Raw genomic sequence first — 23331 nt, forward strand, 5'->3', positions numbered from 1 at the left:
TAATGTAAAAGGAGTTATTTCAAATACTGAGGTGCTAAACCGTTCAGGGCTTTATAAGTAATAAGCAATATTTTAAAATCTATACAATGTTTGATAGGGAGCCAGTGCAGTGTTGACAGAACCAGGCTAACATGGTCATACTTCCTGGTTCTAGTAAGAACTCTTGCTGCGGCATTTTGGACCAGCTGTAATTTGTTTAATAAGTGTGCAGAAGAACCTCCCCAGCATTACAGTAATCTAACCTTGAGGTCATAAATGCATGGATTAACAAGCAGTGATAAACACACTACAGACTTCATTATAAAAATAACTCATCTGTGACTGTACCTTCTGGCAGAAACTTTAACACTTTCAGGAGAACGTCAGGCTGTGCCACATTTTACTTAAGATTTACATTCTCTTTGAAAGATGAAATTAGAACACAATAAAACTAATTCTCTGTAAAGTGTAATTGGAAAAGATTTAACACAGCCTTAGAAATCTGACATCTGAAAAATGGTTTGGTTGAATCATTTATTAAGGTTGCTTTCACACTAGCCCCTTTGGTGTGCACCCGGGTTCGACTGACGTCAGAGTTCCATTTGTTTGGAGGATGTAAACTCTGTCTTTCGATCTTGGGTGCGCACCCACGAACCATTCCCGAGTCCACTTAAAAAGGGTGATCTGGGGTATGGTTCATGTGAATTCTGGTACGGTTCGCTGCTGATGTGAACACAATCGTACCAAATTGCGAAAGTGAACTGCTATTAATGATGTGTTATTTGATAAAAATGTGTGTTTGTGTGTGTGTTTCACTCACTTCCCTGATGAGTGTGACTGATGTGCTGCAAACAGTGCTGTATATCTCATTTCTGTTTGTCTTCAGCATTCTTTAGAGCATTTGCAGTACATTACAGCACTGTACGTCTGTCTTTCAAATGTACTGCAAATGCTCTACAACAAAACTAACAGTTCAAAAACATAAATATATTAAAGTGCAAAGAGCAATGTTATGCATTTGCCGCCTTCTCCTGCACTATGGTTAATAACAAACAGCTGCTGGCTTGATGACACAAACGAACCATAGTCCAGACCCAAATAAAATAATATGAATGCAGTCCAGCGGGGGCAGGGAGGAGCAATTGAACTCTGGTTCGACCAGTCAAGTGAACCAAATGTGAAAGCACCCTTAGGACAATATGTGAACGATTTCCATTTCAAATCAAAATTTGATCATATCAAAGGAAAAAAATACTCAAAAGCCAGCATTTGGGGTAAAAAAAATAAAATAATTAATGACCATTCTTTATCTAGACTTTGACGCGTTTTTCTTTTTGTCACTTTGGCAAATCACCAACATGTATGATATTTTGTATTTTAGTGTGCTTGGATAAGTTTGCTATGATGCAAATAATTACTTCTCCAGCCATGAGAGATTTGGATCAGTGACAGACATATGCAAAGTTGCTACATTTAATGGGGCCCATTGACACATCTTCTATTCTCTCTTAAAGGGGTTATATGATGTGATTAAAAATTTTCCTTTCTCTTTGGAGTGTTACAAGCTCTTGGTGCGTAAGGAAGATCTGTAAAGTTGCAAAGACTAAACTCTCAAATCCACAGATATATTCTTTATAAAAGTTGTCAACCATGCCTACCTAAAATGGCTCATTCTAACACGCCCCAATATGTTTTCATCACAGTATGGAAAGTTTTGCACAAACGCTGGTCAAATGTTCACATAAAGAAAGAAAAAGAAAGAGTGTATTCGTTCTGAAAGCGAAGCTACTTTGTTTGGCTTTCCAAAAGAGGATGATATCCACTTCGTCATGTCTGGAGCTGATCCGTGCTGGGTGCTTAGAAAATACATCAACTTCCAACTGTGGATCGCCGGATCGGCTTTCACTGAGGTCGAAGCAGAGTCTCTAGGCCGCCACTCTCTCAAGGCCGTGGTGCATGACGCTGTTTCCATTGTAAAGAGACACTACTTTGTTTGGCCTTTCAAAAGAGGACATGACTAGAAGTCAGTGGTTAAGTTGTATTTACAACACTGTTCCAGAACATAATTATTCCGATGTGTCCAGCACATTTAAGGGAGGACTGTTTCCTGATCCTGGTAAAGTAGACTACAATGCCAGCTGTTCTGGCTCACAGACTGGGAGTACGTTTTTTATATTTAAAGAATTTGCAGCTGACAATTGATGCACGAGTTTTGAGCAGCGTAGAGTACCACTTGTTTTTTATCATTTCTCCAATCATAAATGCAGACACTGAACAAAATTATAAATGCAACACTTTTGTTTTTGCCCCCATTTTTCATGAGGTGAACTCAAAGATCTATGACCTTTTCTATGTACACAAAATGCCTATTTCTCTCAAATATTGTTCACAAATATGTCTAAATCTTTGTTAGTGAGCACTTCTCCTTTGCCGAGATAATCCATCCACCTCACAGGTGTGGCATATCAAGATCCTGATTAGACGGCATGATTATTGCACAGATGGGCCTTAGGCTGGCCACAATAAAAGGCCACTCTAAAATGTGCAGTTTTACTGTATTGGGGGTCCGGAGGGGTCCTCAGGACCTCGTCACAGTATCTCTGTGCATTCAAAATTCCATCAGTAAAATGCATCTGTGTTCATTGTCCATAACATAAACATACATTTATGTTCTGTATGATTTTGACCACTCCATATACTTCATATAATCATTCTCATATGCCTCATAGTTTTATGAGAGTAGGACAGTGTGTCTCACATGAGGATGTGCTCTCTCACACATGCCTTATTCAGCAGGAGCTGATGGTGGCTGATTGGGCTCTGATTTGAGAGCTTGGCTATGATTGAGCTCTGAGAAAACCACTCTACATGATAACTTGATAGAGAGCGAAAGAGAGCAAAAAAGAGATGACGTATGATTTCCATTTGGAGCTCTTTGAAAAGCATATTTACCTCAGGAAAGACAGACAGTCTTAGGAGTAGATAGCTTGGCCTAACACTTATATATTTGACAGTATGTATATATATATATATATATATATATATATATATATATATATATATATATATATATATATATATATATATATAGTTTTGGGTCAGATTTGTTACGTTTTTAAAGAAGTTTCTTATGCTAGTCAACGCAGCATTTATTGAATCAATAAAGCGAAAAACTGTAATATTATGAAATATTATTGCGATTTAAAATGAGTTTTCCATTTGAATATACTTTAAAATATAATTTATGATTATATACTGATATTTTTACAATGTTGGAAACTACTGTGTGGCTTATTTTTTTATTTATTTTTTGGAACCTATGATATGAATCCTATGAATAAAAAGTAACAGCATTTATTTAAAAAATAAATCTTTTGTAACAGTATTCACTAGCGAAAGTCATGGCCTAATGGTTAGAGATTTGGATTTGTAATCCAAAGGTTGCTAGTTTGAGTCTTGGGCTAACAGTAATTGTAGTTGGGGGAGTGAATGTACAGCACTGTCTCCTCCTTCAATACCACATCTGACCTGAAGTGCCCTCGATGAAAAGGCACTCTTTTTTTTTTTTTGGTCACTTTTACTGTTAAAAAGTGTCATTAATCACTTTTTTCTTACATTGATGGTAGGTAATAAGAAACGTTTCATTAAAACAGCATATTATAATTATTTATGAAAAAAAAATAATGTGCACTGAAGAAATGGCTACTTTGGCAGAAAGGAAAAAAAAAGAAATTGCATTTTTTATCAAATAAATGCAGACTTAATGTTAACCAATCTAACTGACACCAAACCTTTGAACAGTAGTGTATTTTAGTTAATAAAATGTTATTATAACTAAGCAATAGGCATTATGCTTTACAAAAAAGACACATTTCTTGCCACCTTCTCATTTTTCAGTTCTCTCTCAGTTTTCTCTCTTGTTATGTTATTGCTATCAGAAAACAAAAAACTTGCTATCAGTGGATACCACAGTACACCAAAGCAGATATTCACATGAAAAATAGTTGTCATGTTAATTCTACTGTCTGTTGTCAGTTGAGTTTTCATGCTTACATTTTATGGTCTGTTTGTCCTTGGTTTTGGTCTGGCTGTTGATCCATTCAAGCCAGCGGTCTTAAACTTCAGTTCACGGAAGTTGGCTTTGAAGGACTGCCTTGAGCAGGTTGCTCTTACTGTATGTGCTGTGTGTAGTAAGTCTGGACAGTAATGTTCACAGCAATAATCTGATGATCCAAATAAATGACCATTTTGCAACAAATTATGTTTATTAAAAACAACTTTCTGATAGTGTTTTGTGACAGTTTCTTTTATTCTACAGTGCATTCTTTTCGCATGATTTATGATTATTTCTTTTTTTTTCTGTAACAGCTCCAGAGAGAGTCTGAATCCTCAGACTGTCTTGAAGTTGGGTCCAGATCTTCATGAGCTCTTAGTGGACCTGTTGTGTCAGTTCAGTCCTCAGCAGGTCACCGCATTCCTTAAGACCTCTCAGGACTACCGACTGGAAGAGGCCATTCAGGTATAAATCAATAACCCTCATACACATATATTGACTGTTGGTGCCTTATGGTCTGCTGCCATTATATAGATAGCTGCATTCTGTGGCATTGAAAGCTCTACAAATCATCTTCACTTTGTATGTTTCTAGCCATCCATTGGTCCATTTTGTATTTTAATATTTGAGATAATTTGTTGATTCTTTTAGCTTCCAAAAAGAGGGCATTTCTTTCAGCTCCATGTATCATATTCCACAGGATTCCACAAAAATAAGAAAAAGTCTGAAAATATGTCTGGATGATTGTGTACCTGACATTTTTCATTAAGTTCATTAACACTTTGTGTTATATGTAGAAAGAACATATAGTTAGGTCCATATATATTTGGATACTAACACAATTTCAATAATTTCGGCTATGTATGCCACCAGAATAGCATTCCAATGAAACAATCAAGATTAAATTGAAGTGCAGAGTTCAAGCTTTAATTCAAGGGGTATAATATATAAAACATAAAAAACTTAGGAATTACAACCATTTTATACACAGTCCCCCCAAATCATAGCTCAATAATCAATAAAATGTTCATTTTTTATATTTTACTGAGAATCCTTTGCAGGCAACGACTGTATTAAGCCTGGAACTCATTGACATCACCAGAGACTTGTTTTAAAAAACCAGCTTCAAAAACTCCTTGGTTGCTTAGGTTTTGGGTATTCTCCATTTTTTACATTGGAGCCACCCAATGAACTCTGTGCATTTGGCTGAATCCGGGCAGACAGTATATCTCTAGTATATCTCTTTCAGACCCTTTACCTGCTTAATTGATGTATAAATAACTAAGGAATGGCCCACAACTGTCTATGAAGCAGCTTTTGAGTCGATTGTCCAATTACTTGTGGTCCCTAGAAAAGGGGGGAGGTACATATAAGTCAAGTTAAAATAATAAAAATTGTGCCTTTGTCCAAATATATATGGACCTAACTGTAATATAGATGGGTATTTATCTTTCTGTTTGTACAATTTTTTTATGGTATAGTCACACTCATTGGCATGACTGCAGTCCGGTGTTCCGGTGTTCAATACCTGTGAGTTTTCCTAACTCGGATGTGGCCTTTCGCTTCAGGTGTAGGACCAGCTTTACATGTTTTTTTTATATTATTGAGAAGCTCAAATGACAAATGAGTATTGTCAGCAAATACCGAAAAGCATATTTTGCATACAGGCTCGGCCACATTGCACTTGCTGACTTTTTATTTTGCATACATTTTCTGTGTTGTTTTCGATCCCAGTTCATTAAAGAAATTCTACGAATCAGCTTAAATATGCCTGGAAATATATGCTTAACACAAATTGCATAGTAAATAGTCATAAAAAAATGTCATGGAATTTAATATAATGAATGCAAATTTTTCAGGTTATTCTCCCCATGGTGTCTCAGAGTGTCAATTTAAATCTCTTCAGCTAAAATATTATATTTTCAGAATATTTTAGTTGTTTCTGTCAGTGCAATAAAGGGTGAGAACATTCAGTTTGAGTAGCGTGATGCTAATTGCAGCAGACAGATAGCCTAGTTTATGAATAAGTCACTATATGTAATGAGCCTAATTTACATAAAAGGAAGTTGTGTTTACGCTGAAAGTGAAAGATTGAGAATGACTTCAATACCCATGGCGCTTTTTGGTGTGATTTCACCATGTTTAGCATCTTGGTAAACTGGATTTCAAGCTATTAGTAAATAAGACTCAGTTTGTGCACTGAAATGCAGATGATTACTGAATTCACTTCTCATACTACAGGACTGGAATAGCAAGTTGACGATTAGGAGACCACACACTATCTAATCAATCAACATGAACCCACTGATAGAGCAAGTAAAGGTTGCCAATCTGATGTAATTAGAGTGCCGGTTGACAGGCTCAGACAGAAAGGTGCCTGGAGGGAGAAATGAATGAATGAATGAATAATAGAGGGAGGGGAGATATCTGCTGTGCTGAAGCGCTGAGACATACAGGCAGAAGAGAGAATCAATACTGTTACAGAGGAAGATTGGCACCTGCTAAATATTTGAACAGACACCTTGCACACACACATGCATATACAGCAGCTCTAAAGTCCTGCCGTCTTGCCTTTTCCTTGTTTCACTGCTCTTTGTTTATGTCTCCATATCTAGATCCATCTTCTTGCTGCTGTATTTCTGTCAGTCTGTGTTGTCTTTTTTCCTCTGAGCTCGCTCTCAGCTTCCCTGTTTTTGTATTCATGGATTCTGCTGTATTCATGGATGCTGGTTTGTGTTTCTCCTCCTTGCGCATAACCCTCTTTTTACTTTAGTTTCAGAATGTTTCATTATGGAAATGGTCTCTCACAAACAAACACTCTCACCTAAACACTCTCTCAGTCTGAGTCTGAGCCTGTTCATCCAGTGGGTGGCTTGGAGTGGATCATTCGTCTTGATAATCTTGACAATTTGACTTCAACACAATTGACAGGCTTATCTCTGTCTTGTCTAATCACAGATCACAGAGAAGCACAAGCTGCATGAGGCCACAGCCTACCTGCTGGAGAAGAAGGGAGATGTGCAGGGAGCTTTTGAAGTGCTGCTACAGGTTTGAGCGCATCACACCACATAAGTCTGCGGTAGATTCGGAAACTGGGCAAGAGATACATGCTTGCTTTAAAGGGATAGTTCACCCAAAATAAAAAGTACCCCATGATTTATCCACAAGTCATTGTAGGTGTAAATTACTTTCTTCTTTCAGACAAATACAGTCAGAGTTATATTATATTAATATTAAAAAATGCCCTTTACAAAATGGTTTATAAGATTTATAATGGCTGTGAAGTGGTGTTGAGATTTTGTCCAAGTCCAAATGAAAAGTGCATCCATCCATAACTGTATACATACAGTACAGTCCAAAAGTTTGGACACACCTTCTCATTCAAAGAGTTTTCTTTATTTTCATGACTATGAAAATTGTAGATTCACACTGAAGGCATCAAAACTATGAATCAACACATGTGGAATTATATATGGAATTATATACATAACAAAAAAGTGTGAAACAACTGAAAATATGTCATATTCTAGGTTCTTCAAATTCTAGGTTCTTCAAAGTAGCCACCTTTTGCTTTGATTACTGCTTTGCACACTCTTGGCATTCTCTTGATGAGCTTCAAGAGGTAGTCACCTGAAATGGTCTTCCAACATTCTTAAAAGAGTTCCCCGAGAGATGCTTAGCACTTGTTGGCCCTTTTGCCTTCTGTCTGCATTCCAGCTTACCCCTAAACCATCTCGATTCAGGTCCGGTGACTGTGGACGCCAGGTCATCTGGCGCAGCACCCCATCACTCTCCTTCTTGGTCAAATAGCCCTTGATGCCTTCAGTGTGACTCTACAATTTTCATAGTCATGAAAATAAAGAAAACTCTTTGAATGAGAAGGTGTGTCCAAACTTTTGGTCTGTACTGTATATTAGTGGTGGGCCATTATCGGCGTTAATGTGCTGCATTAACGGGAGACTTTTATCGGGTGATAAAAAAAAATATTGCCGTTAATCTATTCTATAAGTTGGGTTGGGAGCTGGGTCTATACTACGCAAGCTATGATGACTTTCACCTTGATATTTTAGCGGGGATGTATACCTAGCCGAATCTATAGGGGGGGAGAACGAGTCTTTAAACCTGTGTGTATGCCTACTGTGAAATTACCACATCAAATGTGATGTGATAACATGGATTCAGCTAAGATGCTGCCAGGTTTGCTTCAGGATTTTTTATTTTTATTTTTTAAAAGAAGCTTCCCAATGGAAACCTCGAAAAGACGCATGCCTGTTTCACACATACTCCATCTGCAGTGCGTATGCAGTCCGTGTACAAACAGCACGGACTCATACTCATTGTGCTTTCACACAGGACACGTTTGAAGTCAGCTACTCGGTGCCTGAATAATCGCTGCACTGCTGCAGACGCAACGCTCCTGGAACGCACTGACGGACTACAACCGCGTGAACGCTGGAATCCGTTAACATGGGTGCGTAAAAAAATACTAAACGCATACGCACTGCAGATGGAATATGTGTGAAACAGGTGTAAGGTTGTTTGCACCTTGTGCAATGTGGAATTAGTTTATAGCTTTCTCAAGCAGTTTGTAATGCATTTTGGAAACAGGAGATGAGCCCCTAATGCACCACCTGGCTTGAGAAACCCGTTCTCAAAGACTTAACGTTACTTTTAGTCATTATTTTATTTGGGTTGCACACATATTCTGAATTCCTTCAGCAGAATTCAAATGAGCCAATTTAATCTAGATTAATGTAGATTAATTCCAATATTACCGTGAGATTAATCTAGATTAAAGAAAAGTAATCTATGCCCACCACTATATATATATACATATATTAATATGTTATTATTATTATTATTATTACATAATCAGGTCTGTCTTTATCTAGCCCAGATGGGTTTCTAAACTGGCCTAATAGTATAAACTGCCCTGACATTTTATTAACAAGTACAAAGCAATAAAATAAAGTATGTTTTGATTTCTTTTGGAACTTCGAAGTTCATTTTAAGCAACTGCTTCTTTACTATCATCACTTACACTCACCTAAAGGTAAATTAGGAACACCTGTTCAATTTCTCATTAATGCAATTATCTAATCAACCAATCACATGGAAGTTGCTTCAATGCATTTAGGGGTGTGGTCCTTGTCAAGACAATCTCCTGAACTCCAAACTGAATGTCAGAATGGGAAAGAAAGGTGATTTAAGCAATTTTGAGCATGGCATGGTTGTTGGTGCCAGACGGGCCGGTCTGAGTATTTCACAGTCTGCTCAGTTACTGGGATTTTCACGCACAACATAGGGTTTACAAAGAATGGTGTGAAAAATAAAGCATCTTTGGGATTTGGTGGAACAGTAGCTTCGTGCCCTGGATGTGCATCTCACAAATCTCCATCAACTGTATGGGCCAACATTTCTAAAGAATGCTTTCAGCACCTTGTTGAATCCCATGCCATGAATGCCATGTAGAATTAAGGTAGTTCTGAAGGTGCAAGTGGGTCAAACACAGTATTAGTATGGTGTTCCTTATAATACTTTAGGTGAGTGTACATTCCAGGTACATTCGGCATCTGGCTCATATTGGGGATTGGAAGCCTTTTGATGTTACTCTCAAAACATTTTCATTTTCATCCTCTTAAGAATCTGTAATTTGTTTGCCGACAGCTTAGTCATCAGATCCACCATTAAAATATGCTAATATTTGATTACGAACTTGCTCTGCAGTAAATCGCTGAGCCATGTCAAGATTGGCTGATGATACTTGAGTATTCTCTTTTATGTCTGTGGTAATTTTTATGAGTGACACATCATTGTTTATCAGACATCACCACATTGAGATATTCAAGATGGTTCACTACACCTACATATTTACATACTTTGGGTTACTATAGAGACATTATACAATGTGGAATACCAAGGAATAAGAAGAAGGTGGAGGAGTCACTTCAGAAAATCAATTATGGGGAGGGTAGAGGATGACGTCCTAAGGTATAGGTATAAAATGCTGGGCTTTTTGATAAGATGCCCATAGATGATGTACTGTAAGTAACAAACATATCCTTTGCTGTGACTCTAAACAATGAAGTTCCCCCAAGTTGGTAAGCTTATTCCCACTTCTCTTGCCTTTATTAATGCATGAGTGTTTCACCAGACATGACTGCAAAGTTAAACTGGTCACTGGTCTGATCCTACACGGAAAGGCTGCTTATAAATGAAGGCAAAGATGAAACCCAGGCAATACGGTGATAGGACTGTGACCTCTGTCTTGACAGTGCAGCTCTCTCTGGACCAGTGCAGCTCCAGACTGGAGACTTAAAATTGATGGAAACTTCAGTCGAGAGGGTCAGCAGTTTCTGAGAATAACCATCACAGAGAAGTTAACCTGATCTTGTCACACCAGTGTAGAGGTCAGAATAGCATGTCAGCAGATTTTTTGCACAAATTAGAGAAGTTTGGCATGCCATCACACCCTGGTCAGCATCTGTAAGTGTATGTGTCCTGACTAGGCATATCAGAGCCTGGTGTGGGAGCTGCACTGTCCTGAAGTACAAAGTACTAGGGAGAGTGGTCCAGTCAGCAGATCTTATTACAGGCACTTAAACATCAAGGACAGGATGTTTACAAATAGATGCTTAATGAAGACCAGGACTATCCTTGCTTTATATTACGGAAATAGAATTTCACAGATACTGTCTGGCAAATGATATTAGAGCATCTACTTAAAAAACACCAAAATACTTTGTAACAAATTTTAGCCCATGTAGTCGCCATTCACCGAGAATCACCATGTTGTATGATCTTATATTAATGTGTAAGTACCGGTGTAACGCTCAGCCTTAATGGTTGAATTATATGGGGTCAGATTAAACTGGGTGAGGTAAAATAAGTGTTTTAAAAAGATGAGACAATGCCAGAACTAGAATTAATAAATAGTTTATTTACACAATTCACAGGGAAATCCTGTTAAAATCACAGAGTCTTTCAGTTCCATACCATTAAAATCTTTAAAACCATAAAAGGGTTCGTTCACCCAAATATTAAAATTGTCATTAATGATTCACCCTCATGTCGTTCCAAACCCATGAGACCTCCGTTTATCTTCAGAACACAGTTTAAGATATCTTAGATTTAGTCTGAGAGCTTTCTGACCCTCAATTGAAAATGTTTGTATGGTATACTGTCCATGTTCAGAAAGGTAAGAAAAACATCATCAAAGTAGTCCATGTGACATCAGAGGGTCAGTTGGAATTTGTTGAAGCATTGAAAATACATTTTGGTCCAAAAATAACAAAAACTATGCCTTTATTCAGCATTGTCTTCTCTTCCGGGTCTGTTGTGAGTGTGTTCACAACACTGCAGTGACTCTGCTGACGTGTTATCTTTGTTATTGGGCGCACCAGAGAACATAAGTCAGCAGCGTCATATGTTATACGTCAACAGTCACAGCAGTCACTCACAAAAGGTCATGTGACATATTTTTATTTATTTATTTATTTTTGGTAACTTTCAGGAGGGTGTATTCATTTTTGCATCACAAAATTATATCACTTTGTAAAGAAAATCTTATTTTGCTGAATAATTGTGGCTTTCTTCTTTGGTAATTGATCAGGCTTGTTGGAACATTAACTCCAAAGAATCCTAACATGTTTTCTAAGTAAAGAGTACTTGCTGAATTTAAGTATTAGAAGGGATGTACTCATTTATGCTGTGCACTGTAACATTAGACCCCAAACATGTCTTTCTGTTTACTGAATAACACATAAGACAATATTTAATCTCTAACATTCCCTCCTAATGGAGTCCCTTGCAGAGCATGCATAAAGTTTATCAAAATGACAGATTTTCTACTCAAACAATGATTAATGTGACATTTCACCTTTCCGTTTAACTGATTTATTTTAATTCCTTTATTGTACTAATGTAAAGCTAGTTATGTTCGCTATAACAGAATCTGCAGCACTGTTTTGGATATTGTAAAAAAAACTGTGGAATTCTACAGAATGGATTTACCCATGTTCAGAAGTTTTAAATTGAACTGGGACCACTGCAGTCTTGTTGTAGCTGAAAGAATGATCAAATTATGCAAAAAAAAAAAAAAAAGAAGAAGAAGAAAGAATCAGGAACACATTACTTTTTAAATTAGAACATTCTGATTCAGAGAAAAGATGAGGATTTTGTATGGGCCGCTAAACCTTTTATTATTATATTTATAAGGCTCTCAATTTAAAATGTTGATTTTGCAATAATAATAATAATAATAATAATAAAATCATTCTCTGGCGCCTGTCTCATGCATATATTCCATAATGAACAATTATAAAACTGATAGTTCTGGTCCTTGATTCTGATTGGTTGAGCTGCATTCAAAGGTGTTTTAAATGACTTTACAAACATACACCATTGTGTATGTCTGTGTGTTGCTCAGCAACCACCTTGATGCAACCACAAGTGTTTCTGAGGAACTACATTTTTTGACAGAAGAATAATGTTTTCATTAATATCATTACATTTTATTTGCTTTGTTTTATTTTGTGAAACACTGCTACATATATGGAATAACTGTTTTATAAAAGCAATAAACACTGTGAAGCTGTAGTTTACAATGAATTTAAAACAGCTAACATGCTGTTATGTAGCAGCATGTAACAGGATGCTAGCAAGTTTGGGCTTTTTCAAACTTGAATTTCAGCATTGGCGATTATAACTAGAGATGCTGAAAAGTGAGTTGACTAAGTAACTTTTTTCGTCTATTGAGCATTTTCACCTGCCTTAATAATATGTTTGAATTATCATATATTATCATATATTTATGAATATGCAATTAATTGACACTTCGCAATAACCCACATCGCCATGCGCTCTCACTCCACACATCATATTCACAAATCATGCAGAAAAGCGTTCATCACCACAAAAGTGTAAAGCACATGATAGAAAATTGAACAAAATTGTGCGTATGTAGGTCAATATTTTTTATTATTGTTAAAAATTTGGTGCTTAAATGCACAAGGACACTTGCGTCTTCTCTCTGTGTGTTGCATAAACGCTGATTTTTGCTGCTCTGACTGCACTCACTGCACAATTACCCTACACATTAGCTTTCATCCCTTATGTCTGTTTTGTTGAATTAATGACATTGTCATCAGGCTAAAATGCATGCACAGGTTATTTTGCATCCTGAACAACTTTGCACCCGAGTCCGAGTTGCTTTCACATTCAAGCAAATTGTGCCACAGTTCCAGGGCAAGCAAACTCAGACCACCAATGGTCGTTCTGCCTGGCAGCTTTCACATTACCATGTTTTCATGCGAACTGTGCCTTGTCTGAACTTAACTGCCAGTGTGAAAGCACCCTCAGAAATGGCCAGTTCATTTAGATGGTGTTTCAGAGAACAGTGTCTTAAATATCCCTGGTGAGACTGAAAGGGCAGGTGGAAATGCGCTATCGATCTGTTGATTTCTGCTTCTCAGACCCTGAAGGGCGAACTCCACAAACTTGCACTGGAAGGCTCAGAGGCAGACAAGCTTGATGGTGAGGAGGAGGAGACAGGTGATGAAGTGCCAGGTCTGTTACAAAGAGTGGAAGAAGCTCTGCATGACATCATTGCTTTGTGTCAGAGGAGCTCGCACAGTCTCAACCAGCTGCAGAGAGAGGTGTGTGTGAACGCTGTACCATCAACCTGGGCTGTGTTTTTCATGAACAGGATGTATTGATCTTCTTATTCCCGATTTTTACATTTTTCTCTCTCTCTCTCTCTGTGTGTGTACATAAATCTTCTGTCATTTTCAGGCTCTGTGGTTTCCTCTCCTCGAGGCGATGATGTCACCACAGAAACTACTCAAAGGAGCCGACACCAAACACACTTCAGGGGGTGAGACACACAGACACAAGCACTAGATTAAAGTTAATCCACAGCACAGCAGCAGTCCTTTGTAACTCCAATTCCCTATAAGTATAATAAAAAAATCCCCTCATTCTCTTTCTGAAATTATGCTTACAAAAAATGTTGCTCCTTCTAATTCATTCCAATCATGTTGCCAATTTACCAAATAAGTTGCAAATTGGTCCTCCAGCTGTTCCTTATATATACATTTAACTTTTCCAGCCTCCTATTGCTACCTGTCCCAACTTTTTTGCAATTATTTGGCATGACATTTCAAAATGTCTCACTTTCAACACTTGGTCTTTTATCTATATTCTATCTATATTCTATTGTGAATAATAACCCAACTTGGAAGTAGGAGTTTTCCAGGTGCATGTGAAGGCCAAATAAGCTAATGAGTGTTCCGTTTAGCATTAATTTTTTCTCCAACTTCCTATTTCTAGTACAGTACCATGAGTAGACTTAATTTTCAGTAGTTTTAACATTTTAATGAAATTTGATGATAAAAACATGAACGATTATCCTCATAGAAAATACAAAATTGGCAATAGTTAAGTGCTTTAAAGCTTCCTTTGTTTTTTTAGAATTAAAATAATTAAACTGATAAAAGTAATGTCAATTTTTTTGACTTTACTGAAGCACTGGTGTATAATGAATTTAGCTGAGGTCTCAGTCAGTCCTGATTGTGTCTCTCTTTCCTCAGCATTAAAAGAGCTCCCTATGAAAGTCTTAAACAGCATGTCCAGTTTTATCACCCCACCTGCCATCATTCACCGCATCCTACTGGTAAGTACATGCTCTTGTAATCTTTAACAGCTCATGCAGTTTAGCTTAAAACTAGGCTGCTTTTATGCCTGCCTGTTACTAAAAGGCAGTCATTGTGTGCATGTTCAGAGGTCGCTCAGTGTGTTCCAGTGATTGGGTACGTGTGAGATGTTATTGTTCTTTGTGGGATTTGTTTGGAAAGACTTGAAGCCTTCTAACGTGACAATAGGGTAGCTGGCTCAAGCTCAAAATCCCATGGTTCTTATTCGTGCAAAACTATTGAGACACTCACATAGACATTTACACAGATTCTGAATTCAACTGCTCTGGAGATGTCAACAAATCTACCGTCGTAAAAATTTTAAACATCAGGGTTAAAGTTCCTAAAATGTAGTTTGTGGGTCATAAAATTCCGCTGTACTGTAATTGAAGTCCATTAAGTCCTCAATAAATATAGCTTTTATACACTTCAATTAATGGTGTGTTGTTGTTATATTTTAATTCCAGTTCAGATTATCTGAATCAAGTTAAAATTACTTTGAATTTCAACATAAGGTTGCAAACTTTTTAGGACACTTATATTATTGTGAATCTCAAACAGCACATATTTGTTATCACTCTTATTCTTCTGCACAATCTCACTTTGCTGCAGCCTGGAATTGAACTACTGGTTTCGTCTGGTCAGAGCAGAACTGGCCCCCCAACTGAGCCTGGTTTCTCCCAAAGTTTTTTTCTCCATTCGGTCACCGATGGAGTTTCGGTTCCTTGCCACTGTCCCCTCTGGCTTGCTTAGTTGGGGTCACTTCATTTACAGTGATATCGTTGACTTGATTGCAAATAAATGCACAGACACTATTTAGTTTTGAGCTTTGACGCAATGTATTTTGTTTAAAGCGCTATATAAATAAAGGTGACTTTGACTTGATTTATTTATTGGTTTATTTATTGTCATTATTGAAATTGTGTTCTTTTAAAACCTTTTTGTGTTTCTGATTACGTTTTTAATGCCAGGGTTCATTAAAAGGGGCTTAAAATGCTTGAAATACTTGATTTTGACTTTTAGAATTTTTGGTACTTTTCGTATTTTTGAGAAGGTACTTGAAAAATACTTTTATTTTTAAAGCGCAGTATATATGAATAAGTGTTACTTTTTCCCTCGATAAAACAATCTTTTTACGCAAAATTAACGATGCTGCACGTCTGATATAATTACAGAGCCTTTTCGCCTGGCTTTTAGCAGCACACGAGATCTACCTATATTACTCCTTGAGATGAAAAGTGGTTTCGCTATGTCAGTATAAGTTGTGTTTGTGGTAAAACGTTTGATAGTGCTTACATAATATTGTTCATCTTTTATTGCATGTGCTGTTCATTTGGGTTTGATTTGGGAACGCATATAAAGTCTGACGCATTATAATTTACAAGCGTGGAGCGCATCTCCATCTCAGCAGCACGGGACACAAACTCTTCCTCTGCATATGCTGTGAGTTTGTGTTGCTAATTATTCATCTAGGAAAACAGTGCATGTTATCTCACTAGATTTGTAACATACATCATTTATAAACCTAGGCCAACACAGGAGAATTTAGCAACATATTTCTATTTCAAAAGAAATGTTCAAACCTTCGCTCTGAGTTTGCAGGTGGCCAAATATTAAAATTACATGGATTTAAACGTCCTTGAATCACGCTGTAAAGTAAAGCATGGCCAGGCCGTTGGCACCCTCTGCAGATAATAGTTATAATACACAATAAACTTAAGTTTGTTATGTTCATATTTTGTGTAGGCGTATTACATTATGTAGGCCTATTTTATCAGGGTTGCTCAATAAAGCCATGTAATTACTTGGTTTTGATATTTTATTTGAACCAATTATTATTGCCTCATCTTTAGTTTATATATTAATAGTCATTATAAAGCCGTTTTTTCACTTAGGTCTATTTGTATTACTAAAAAATATCAGATTACTTAACTGTCAATGATTAGAGGATTACTTGATTACCAAAACAATTATTAGTTACAGCCCTAGATTAATTATAATATTCAAAATAAAACTGCATTTTTTTATTTGTTTGATTAAAAGACAAATATTTAGTCATTTAAAAAAAAAAATTATAAACGGTATAAAAAATATTGTCTTATTGTAGTGAACCAAGTATTTGTATTTCTTCTGAGCTAAGTGTACTGTCAAGCTCATAATTTCCCTAGTGATACAGCTTTCATTCTTCAGGTCAGTCATGTTCATGAAAAAAAAAAAAATCAGTTTGAATAAGGAAAGCGATGACTTTGTCATAATATCCTTTCAAATGTTAACGTTTCCACAGTCATTGCATGCTTTTGTGCCACAGATTATTTGTGCCATTTAGTTTAATTAGCTTAATAGAATTTGAAAGATAAAAAAAAAAATAATTTGATAAGTAAGATCTCTTATATTAGTCCTTGAAAACCCCAAAAGTAGTGCTTGAAAAGTCCTTGAAAGTTCTGGAATTTCATTTTGCAGTTTCTGTACGAACCCTGTTAATTTTTACAAATGTTATGCTATCTGTACTCCGTATTCATCATTTTTATTTAAAATCACATTTTCTAATATTCTGTTTCTTTTAGAATTTTATTCTGTAGTATATATTGACGTGTGTTAAACTGAATTTTGTGGAAATTACAAACATTCTGAATTAAAGGGATTCAGACCTTCTGAGTATGGCAGCATACTCTATATACCTCATGTTAAATAGGAGAAATGGTTGGTTATGGATGCAGATGCAGCCTTTAAAAATAAAAAATATTTTTGTTTTGTTTTTGTTTCGCAAGCTTTCTCAGTATCAACTGTTAGTTTTCATATTTGGATTGATGTATACACTGTAGAAGCTGAACAGGAAATTTGCTTTTCAGCTCAGAGCCTTGTGTAGCTGTTTCAAACACACTCTCACAAACACATTTTTACTCTCCACGAGATCGATGCATGAATCTGTTGAGGCTTTGGGCAGTGGAAGGCCTTTATCTGTTTTCATCTGCACATATTCAGTGCTGTCAGCTTTCCCCCATCGATCTTCCGTTCTCACCCTCCTTATCAGTGCTATTACACCAGCACTCTGCTTCAACCTGCTGTCATTACAACCTCTGTGATTTCTTTTGAATCAGTTCTTATGAATTTTTTTTTGTTGTTTTTTTTTTGTTGTAGTAGTAGTAGTAGTGTACAAAGATACTCTAATGTTTACATTTTAGATTTTTTTCAATTTATTACAAACCACTATTAGTTTATAGTTTAGAATTTGTATTTATTAGTAGCGTTACTGCAAATAGTGAGTTCTTCTTTCATTTTCACTGTAATACACAAATGGTTATTGTTTATTTAGCTCATTTGTAAAGAGTTATAGTTAAAGAGATACTGTATTTTATACTTAACTGATGTGTAGTATTTTAAACCACTGTTTAAGTTGTTGTTAATGGTTATTTGGAGTAAACCATTCTCCTTTTAGATTAGATCATTAAAACAAACAGTTCCTAATATTAAGTGCAGTTTTTAGACATTTGTTTGAAATACTGGCAATATGCAAAAACATACAACTATTCATAAGATGTTAAAACAGTTACTGTAGCGTTAGGATACAAAGGATGAAAAACAGTATTAGAAAAAAGTATTAGAAAAATCAACAGTTTTTTATTACAGTCACAATGAATGAAAAACTCAGAATTATAATGGTTTGCATACGATTTTAAAGTAAGTTTTTTTTTCTTGAAAAATGTGTACATTTCAGCAAGGATGCATTAAATTGATCAATAGTATCAGTAAAGACATTACTGAACACAAGAATCCTGGTTTCATAAAAATATGAAGTAGTGAAAATAAAGAATTGACTCTCTACAGCCTAAACAAGTCATTAGTAATTCGAATCATATGAATTATCCAAATGTGTTACGCTGTGACGTGTAGCCGTGACAGAATAATACATTTGCATAATTCCACGTCCACAAACACGTCATTACTGACGACTGCTTCTCTAATCTTGTGGAGTTCAAGGCGAGATTCACTAAACACTTGCTCTTGAAAGATGGCTCAGTACCCTGTTTATTTGGACCAGCTGCTCCACTGAATCACAAGTATGATAAATCATAGATGTGGGGACATGACCAGAATAAAGGAGGGGAGACACTTCCTTGCAGTCAAAAAAAGTTTATTGACTCACATCTGACACTGAAGACCTGATCATGGAGGCCCCAACCAAAACTACACCCTGAGAGGCCAAGTATGCCCTTTTAAAACTAAAGGGTCAAACCATCCCAAATTATAGGAAAACCCACAAAAAGAAAAATCATATACAAACACATAAACAGCCACATAAACTCAATTGAAGATAAAGTTCAAAACAACATAAGATCAACATTACAAAAATACTTAAAAAAAACTGAACAGTACATTTAAATATACACACATCCAAAATAAACAATAAACGACGACCCCCCCCCCCCCTGCTCTGACTAGCCAGTAGACTATGTCTACATTACCCAGAATTGATTGTACAAAATAGAAAACAGGAAGGCTAAATTTCCTCTTAAGCCCTCATCCTCAAACCATGCTGCAGTCATGAGCCCAGATCAAAAAAGGTAAGGAAATAAAACTGAATAAATAACTACAAAATAGCCATTTTTGGTGTCTCTTTTTCTTGACCTAATGTGCACCCCAAAAAACAAACAATAGAAAACAAACATTCATATCAATAATATAAACCAAATAATATAAACCAAACAAAACACAGGGCATAGCCCAAAGATTAAAGATGACTTATGACATGGTCACAATAGATTTTTATAATTTCTATCGATTGTTCAAAATATGGAACTATGGTAATAGGCATATTGTTTCTGTCATGCACTTTACATGGTAGACTATTCCCAACAGACTGGGCCATCTGACCAATCAAAGCAGACTAGGCTCATGGAAAGGAGGGTTTTGAAAAGACTGAATCTTAGAACTGCTGGAAAATTAGATGATATTAAATGCATATTTTGAGAAAACTAATCCTATTGTAGGAGACTCACAGACCAATATTAGGAACCTTAAAAATGGCATAATATGGGCACTTTAAATTGTGATAATTAATGTTTTTTCTATATTTTTGTTCAAATAAATGCAGCCTTGGTGAACAGAACACCTTTCCTTTCAAAAAGATTTTTAAATATTACTGATCCCTTAAGCCTCGTTCAGTTTGTCACCCCAAATCAGATTTTTTGCCTATCCGGATGGAATCTGATTTGATCACACAGTGATTGACTGTCCACACAGTGTATTGCAACTGTTCATATCTGATTTGTGTGTCCGTAAGTGCTCTTTCTTTTTACATAATGTGCGTTGGTTTCTATGGCAATGCCATTGCATTCTTGTGCCAATGCTAATAACAACAGTAACAGCAAAACAGTTTGCAATACAGATGTAGTCTTATGACATGACATAACATGTTGCCGTCTTTCTGGATTATTATTATTATGTCCACGGTTTTCCGCGACCCCAATAACATGATAATTAGCCCCTAAAATGCAAATTTTACCAGGGAGACCCCACCAGAAAACATATATTTTATGCCCTGGAATGCAATTTTTATCAGGGGACCCCCCTTTGAAACATGACTGGGCTAGTTTTGAGTAGCAACTCCGTGAGTTTTGTTGTGAAAACCTGCCAACCCTAATCATTATTGATTTTGATGATATTGATTATCCCTTGTGAAAGTAAGTGAAAGTAAATCCAAGACAAAACATTTGCTGTCACTATAGTTTTTGACATTGTTCATGTTCATTATGATTCAGTAATAGTCTCTTCTTCTTTTTTGTGGCCCATGTTGATTCATTAATCTCCCTGCCTCAGCGTCTATCTGAGCAGCTCTGGTTCTGCCTAACTGCTGATGGTGACATTTGATGGCATTTGCTCACAGCGTGTAATCATTAGTGTGCTGCTGTGAATGCAAATGTACCACTGACAAGGAACAGGAAAGGTTAGAAAGAGCCCTAACAAGTTATACTAACAAATGATCGCAATCACTATATTACATAATCTACAGGTGTCATCTTGAATGTGTACTTACACCTGGGTAGAGGCACCTGCAGCTGTACGCTCTGTTACATTTATTATTATTATTATTATTTTGTAATTCAAGGCTCAGAATTGATTTACAATTTGTTTGTGCTCCACAGAATTATAAGAGAGAGGGCGGTGGTCTGCACCAGACGAGGCTGGTGGCAATGCTGTTTGCAAATGTTCATTGGAGCTATAGTTTTGGGAATCAACTAATCTTAGAACTGTGTTGGTAACGGCAGAACTTACTGCCTTTGAGGCTGTTTTTGGAAATGCACCCCTGGTTAGATATATTAGACTGCATTGGTAGCAAACCAGATAACTATCTTAAGCTGATATGACTGGGAATATATGGAATATTTACCTACTGTAGTAATCTGCCCAAGATATTTTTAGAAAAAAAGATGGCATGTGAGGATATAGACCCTCCTTCCTCAAATCTTGCCCTGGAGGTCCAATGCACTGCAGAGTTTAGCTCCAACCCTGATTAAAGTCACCTGTCTGCCATTTTCGAATGATCCCAAAGACATTGATTGACACTGATTAGCATGCTCAGGTGTGTTTGATTAGGGTTAGCTAAACTCTGCAGGAAAGTGGATCTTGAGGTCCAGATTTGAGGATCCCTGATATAGACCTCTGAGATCATGGCTTTCTGGGTGGAGATCATTCTTACTGTTGATCAGAGGAGCCAAAGACTCCCAATCTGGATATTTTTACAACATTCATTTAGCAGAGTAAACTTCTTTAGAGGTATATGGGAGACTAGCAAATATTATGTTTGTGTTTCCTTTGGTTCCAGCAGCAAATTAGATCACCCACTATTGCATTTACATGGCTTTCCACAAAGAAAAAAGAAGACCTACAGTAGAGACATTTTTTATCACATTTCTGGTCATTCTGAATAAGTCTGGTAATGTTGTTGAAATCAGCAAAGCCTCTCTACACCTGTAAATCCCGGTCCTCCAAAGTTTAAATTGGGTATATTTGTTTATAGCTTGTTTACAGGATGTCTGAAAAGTGGTAGCTGTTGATTGGGGGGCTGAATAACACCTGCAACTAGAGTGGCATACATGTCTTTAGTCAAGGACACTCATCTGAGTCAAACATGCTGAAGTAATTAGTAGATCATCTCTCTTCTTTCTGCTTGTCTCTTCCTGAAGCTGTAGCCGTACTGTACAACTCACAGAAGGTTTATAGATGCTCCCAGTGGCATACTCTGTTGGCTCTTGAGAATCATGAGAACCATCTGGATCAGGGTGAAATAGCTTTGCTGGAATTAAAAAGTGATGTTATTTTACACAATTATTCTCTTGCAGTGAATTCTTTTCTGTTCCTTCATAATTGTCTTTATATCATTCTGTAAATCTATAAAAGTTTGTCAAAGATTTTAAATTGTAATGTAGCATTTGACCAAAAATATTACAACAATAGTATTTATTCAAGTTAGTATTATAATAATATTAAAATAACTCCATAGTAAAAACTATGTTCTTAACAAATAGTGAAATTAACATTATTTCCATATTTGCTGTGTGAACGTGATTTAAACTTGTATTCAGAAGTTTGAAACAAGTTTTTTTTTTAAACCTTTACAGTAAAAATACCCAAACTGCATTTTGAGTGCCTATGTGCAGCATCAAACCGTGTATGTAAACAATTTATATTTGCTTTTATATGCACCTTCTATGCAGAGATATATTGTTATAGATAAAGAGCATATGATGTAAAATAAAAAAATATAAAACCAAATTTAGCTCATTAGTCCCATGTGGTGGCCCCTGTGGATTAGAGTGATGTCCCATTTGCCAAGGGTATAGCACCATAGGAGCTAGTTGAAGTTTGTGTGGTGGATGTATATTGTAAAAAGCTAAATTTATTGAGTTTTGTTAGTTTTCATTCTTCTCATAGAACATATGTTGGGTTTCAAGCCTGAGCTCCAGGGATTTGGTATTCCAGATGTTTGTGACTGTCTCTCTGAAGGGAGATCAGTTTTGGCCTCGGGGAATTGGCTGCATTCATCTTTTGTGCAGAGGAGGTAGACTATAACAACACACTCTTAGGTCCTATTCTCTTCATTATATTAGGATATAAAATTAAAATAAAAAAAAGTAAAAAATCAATATCAGAATCAATATAAGTATCATGTTTTGCTGCAAGAGAACTAACTGACAAAGGCAGTAGTTTTTATGTGTTGAGGAAGTGTGAAGAAATTGAGATTAAGAATACAGTAGGTGTTTTGTTATTGTAAAATATTGAATGATCAGAAGTCTGTTGTGTTTGCCATTGCAGGACCTTCAAGTTTCCCTCAATAAAATAATGTGTGTACTGTTTCTGTCCCTCAGAATGAACAAGATACTGTGTGTGTTTGTGTGTGTGTGTGTGTGTGTGTGTGTGTGAGAGAGAGAGTCTTCCAGGTCTTCAATTTTGTGACTGCATCAATCTGAGCCCCTACTGAGGGCAAAATTACCCATGTGTGTGCAGTACTGTGATAACGGCTAGTGATGACTGTTTGTGTGCGTGTGTGAGATGTTTTTGAGACTGCACTCCTTCATCATCTGAATGTAGTCTGACAGCATGCACTGT

At 36.4% G+C, this 23331-nt stretch overlaps 1 protein-coding gene across 1 annotated transcript in view; it reads left to right on the plus strand.

The window, feature by feature from the left end:
* The window catches only part of LOC113043968 (vacuolar protein sorting-associated protein 8 homolog), a 159301-nt gene that overhangs the window by 95335 nt on the left and 40635 nt on the right, over positions 1–23331 (plus strand). The window contains 5 exon segments of the mRNA XM_074559808.1: positions 4348–4498; positions 6992–7081; positions 13507–13689; positions 13826–13907; positions 14623–14705. Of these exon segments, the coding sequence (XP_074415909.1) occupies positions 4348–4498; positions 6992–7081; positions 13507–13689; positions 13826–13907; positions 14623–14705 (589 nt within the window).

Source organism: Carassius auratus, chromosome 26, assembly GCF_003368295.1.
Source record: "Carassius auratus strain Wakin chromosome 26, ASM336829v1, whole genome shotgun sequence".
NCBI classification, from domain to species: domain Eukaryota; kingdom Metazoa; phylum Chordata; class Actinopteri; order Cypriniformes; family Cyprinidae; genus Carassius; species Carassius auratus.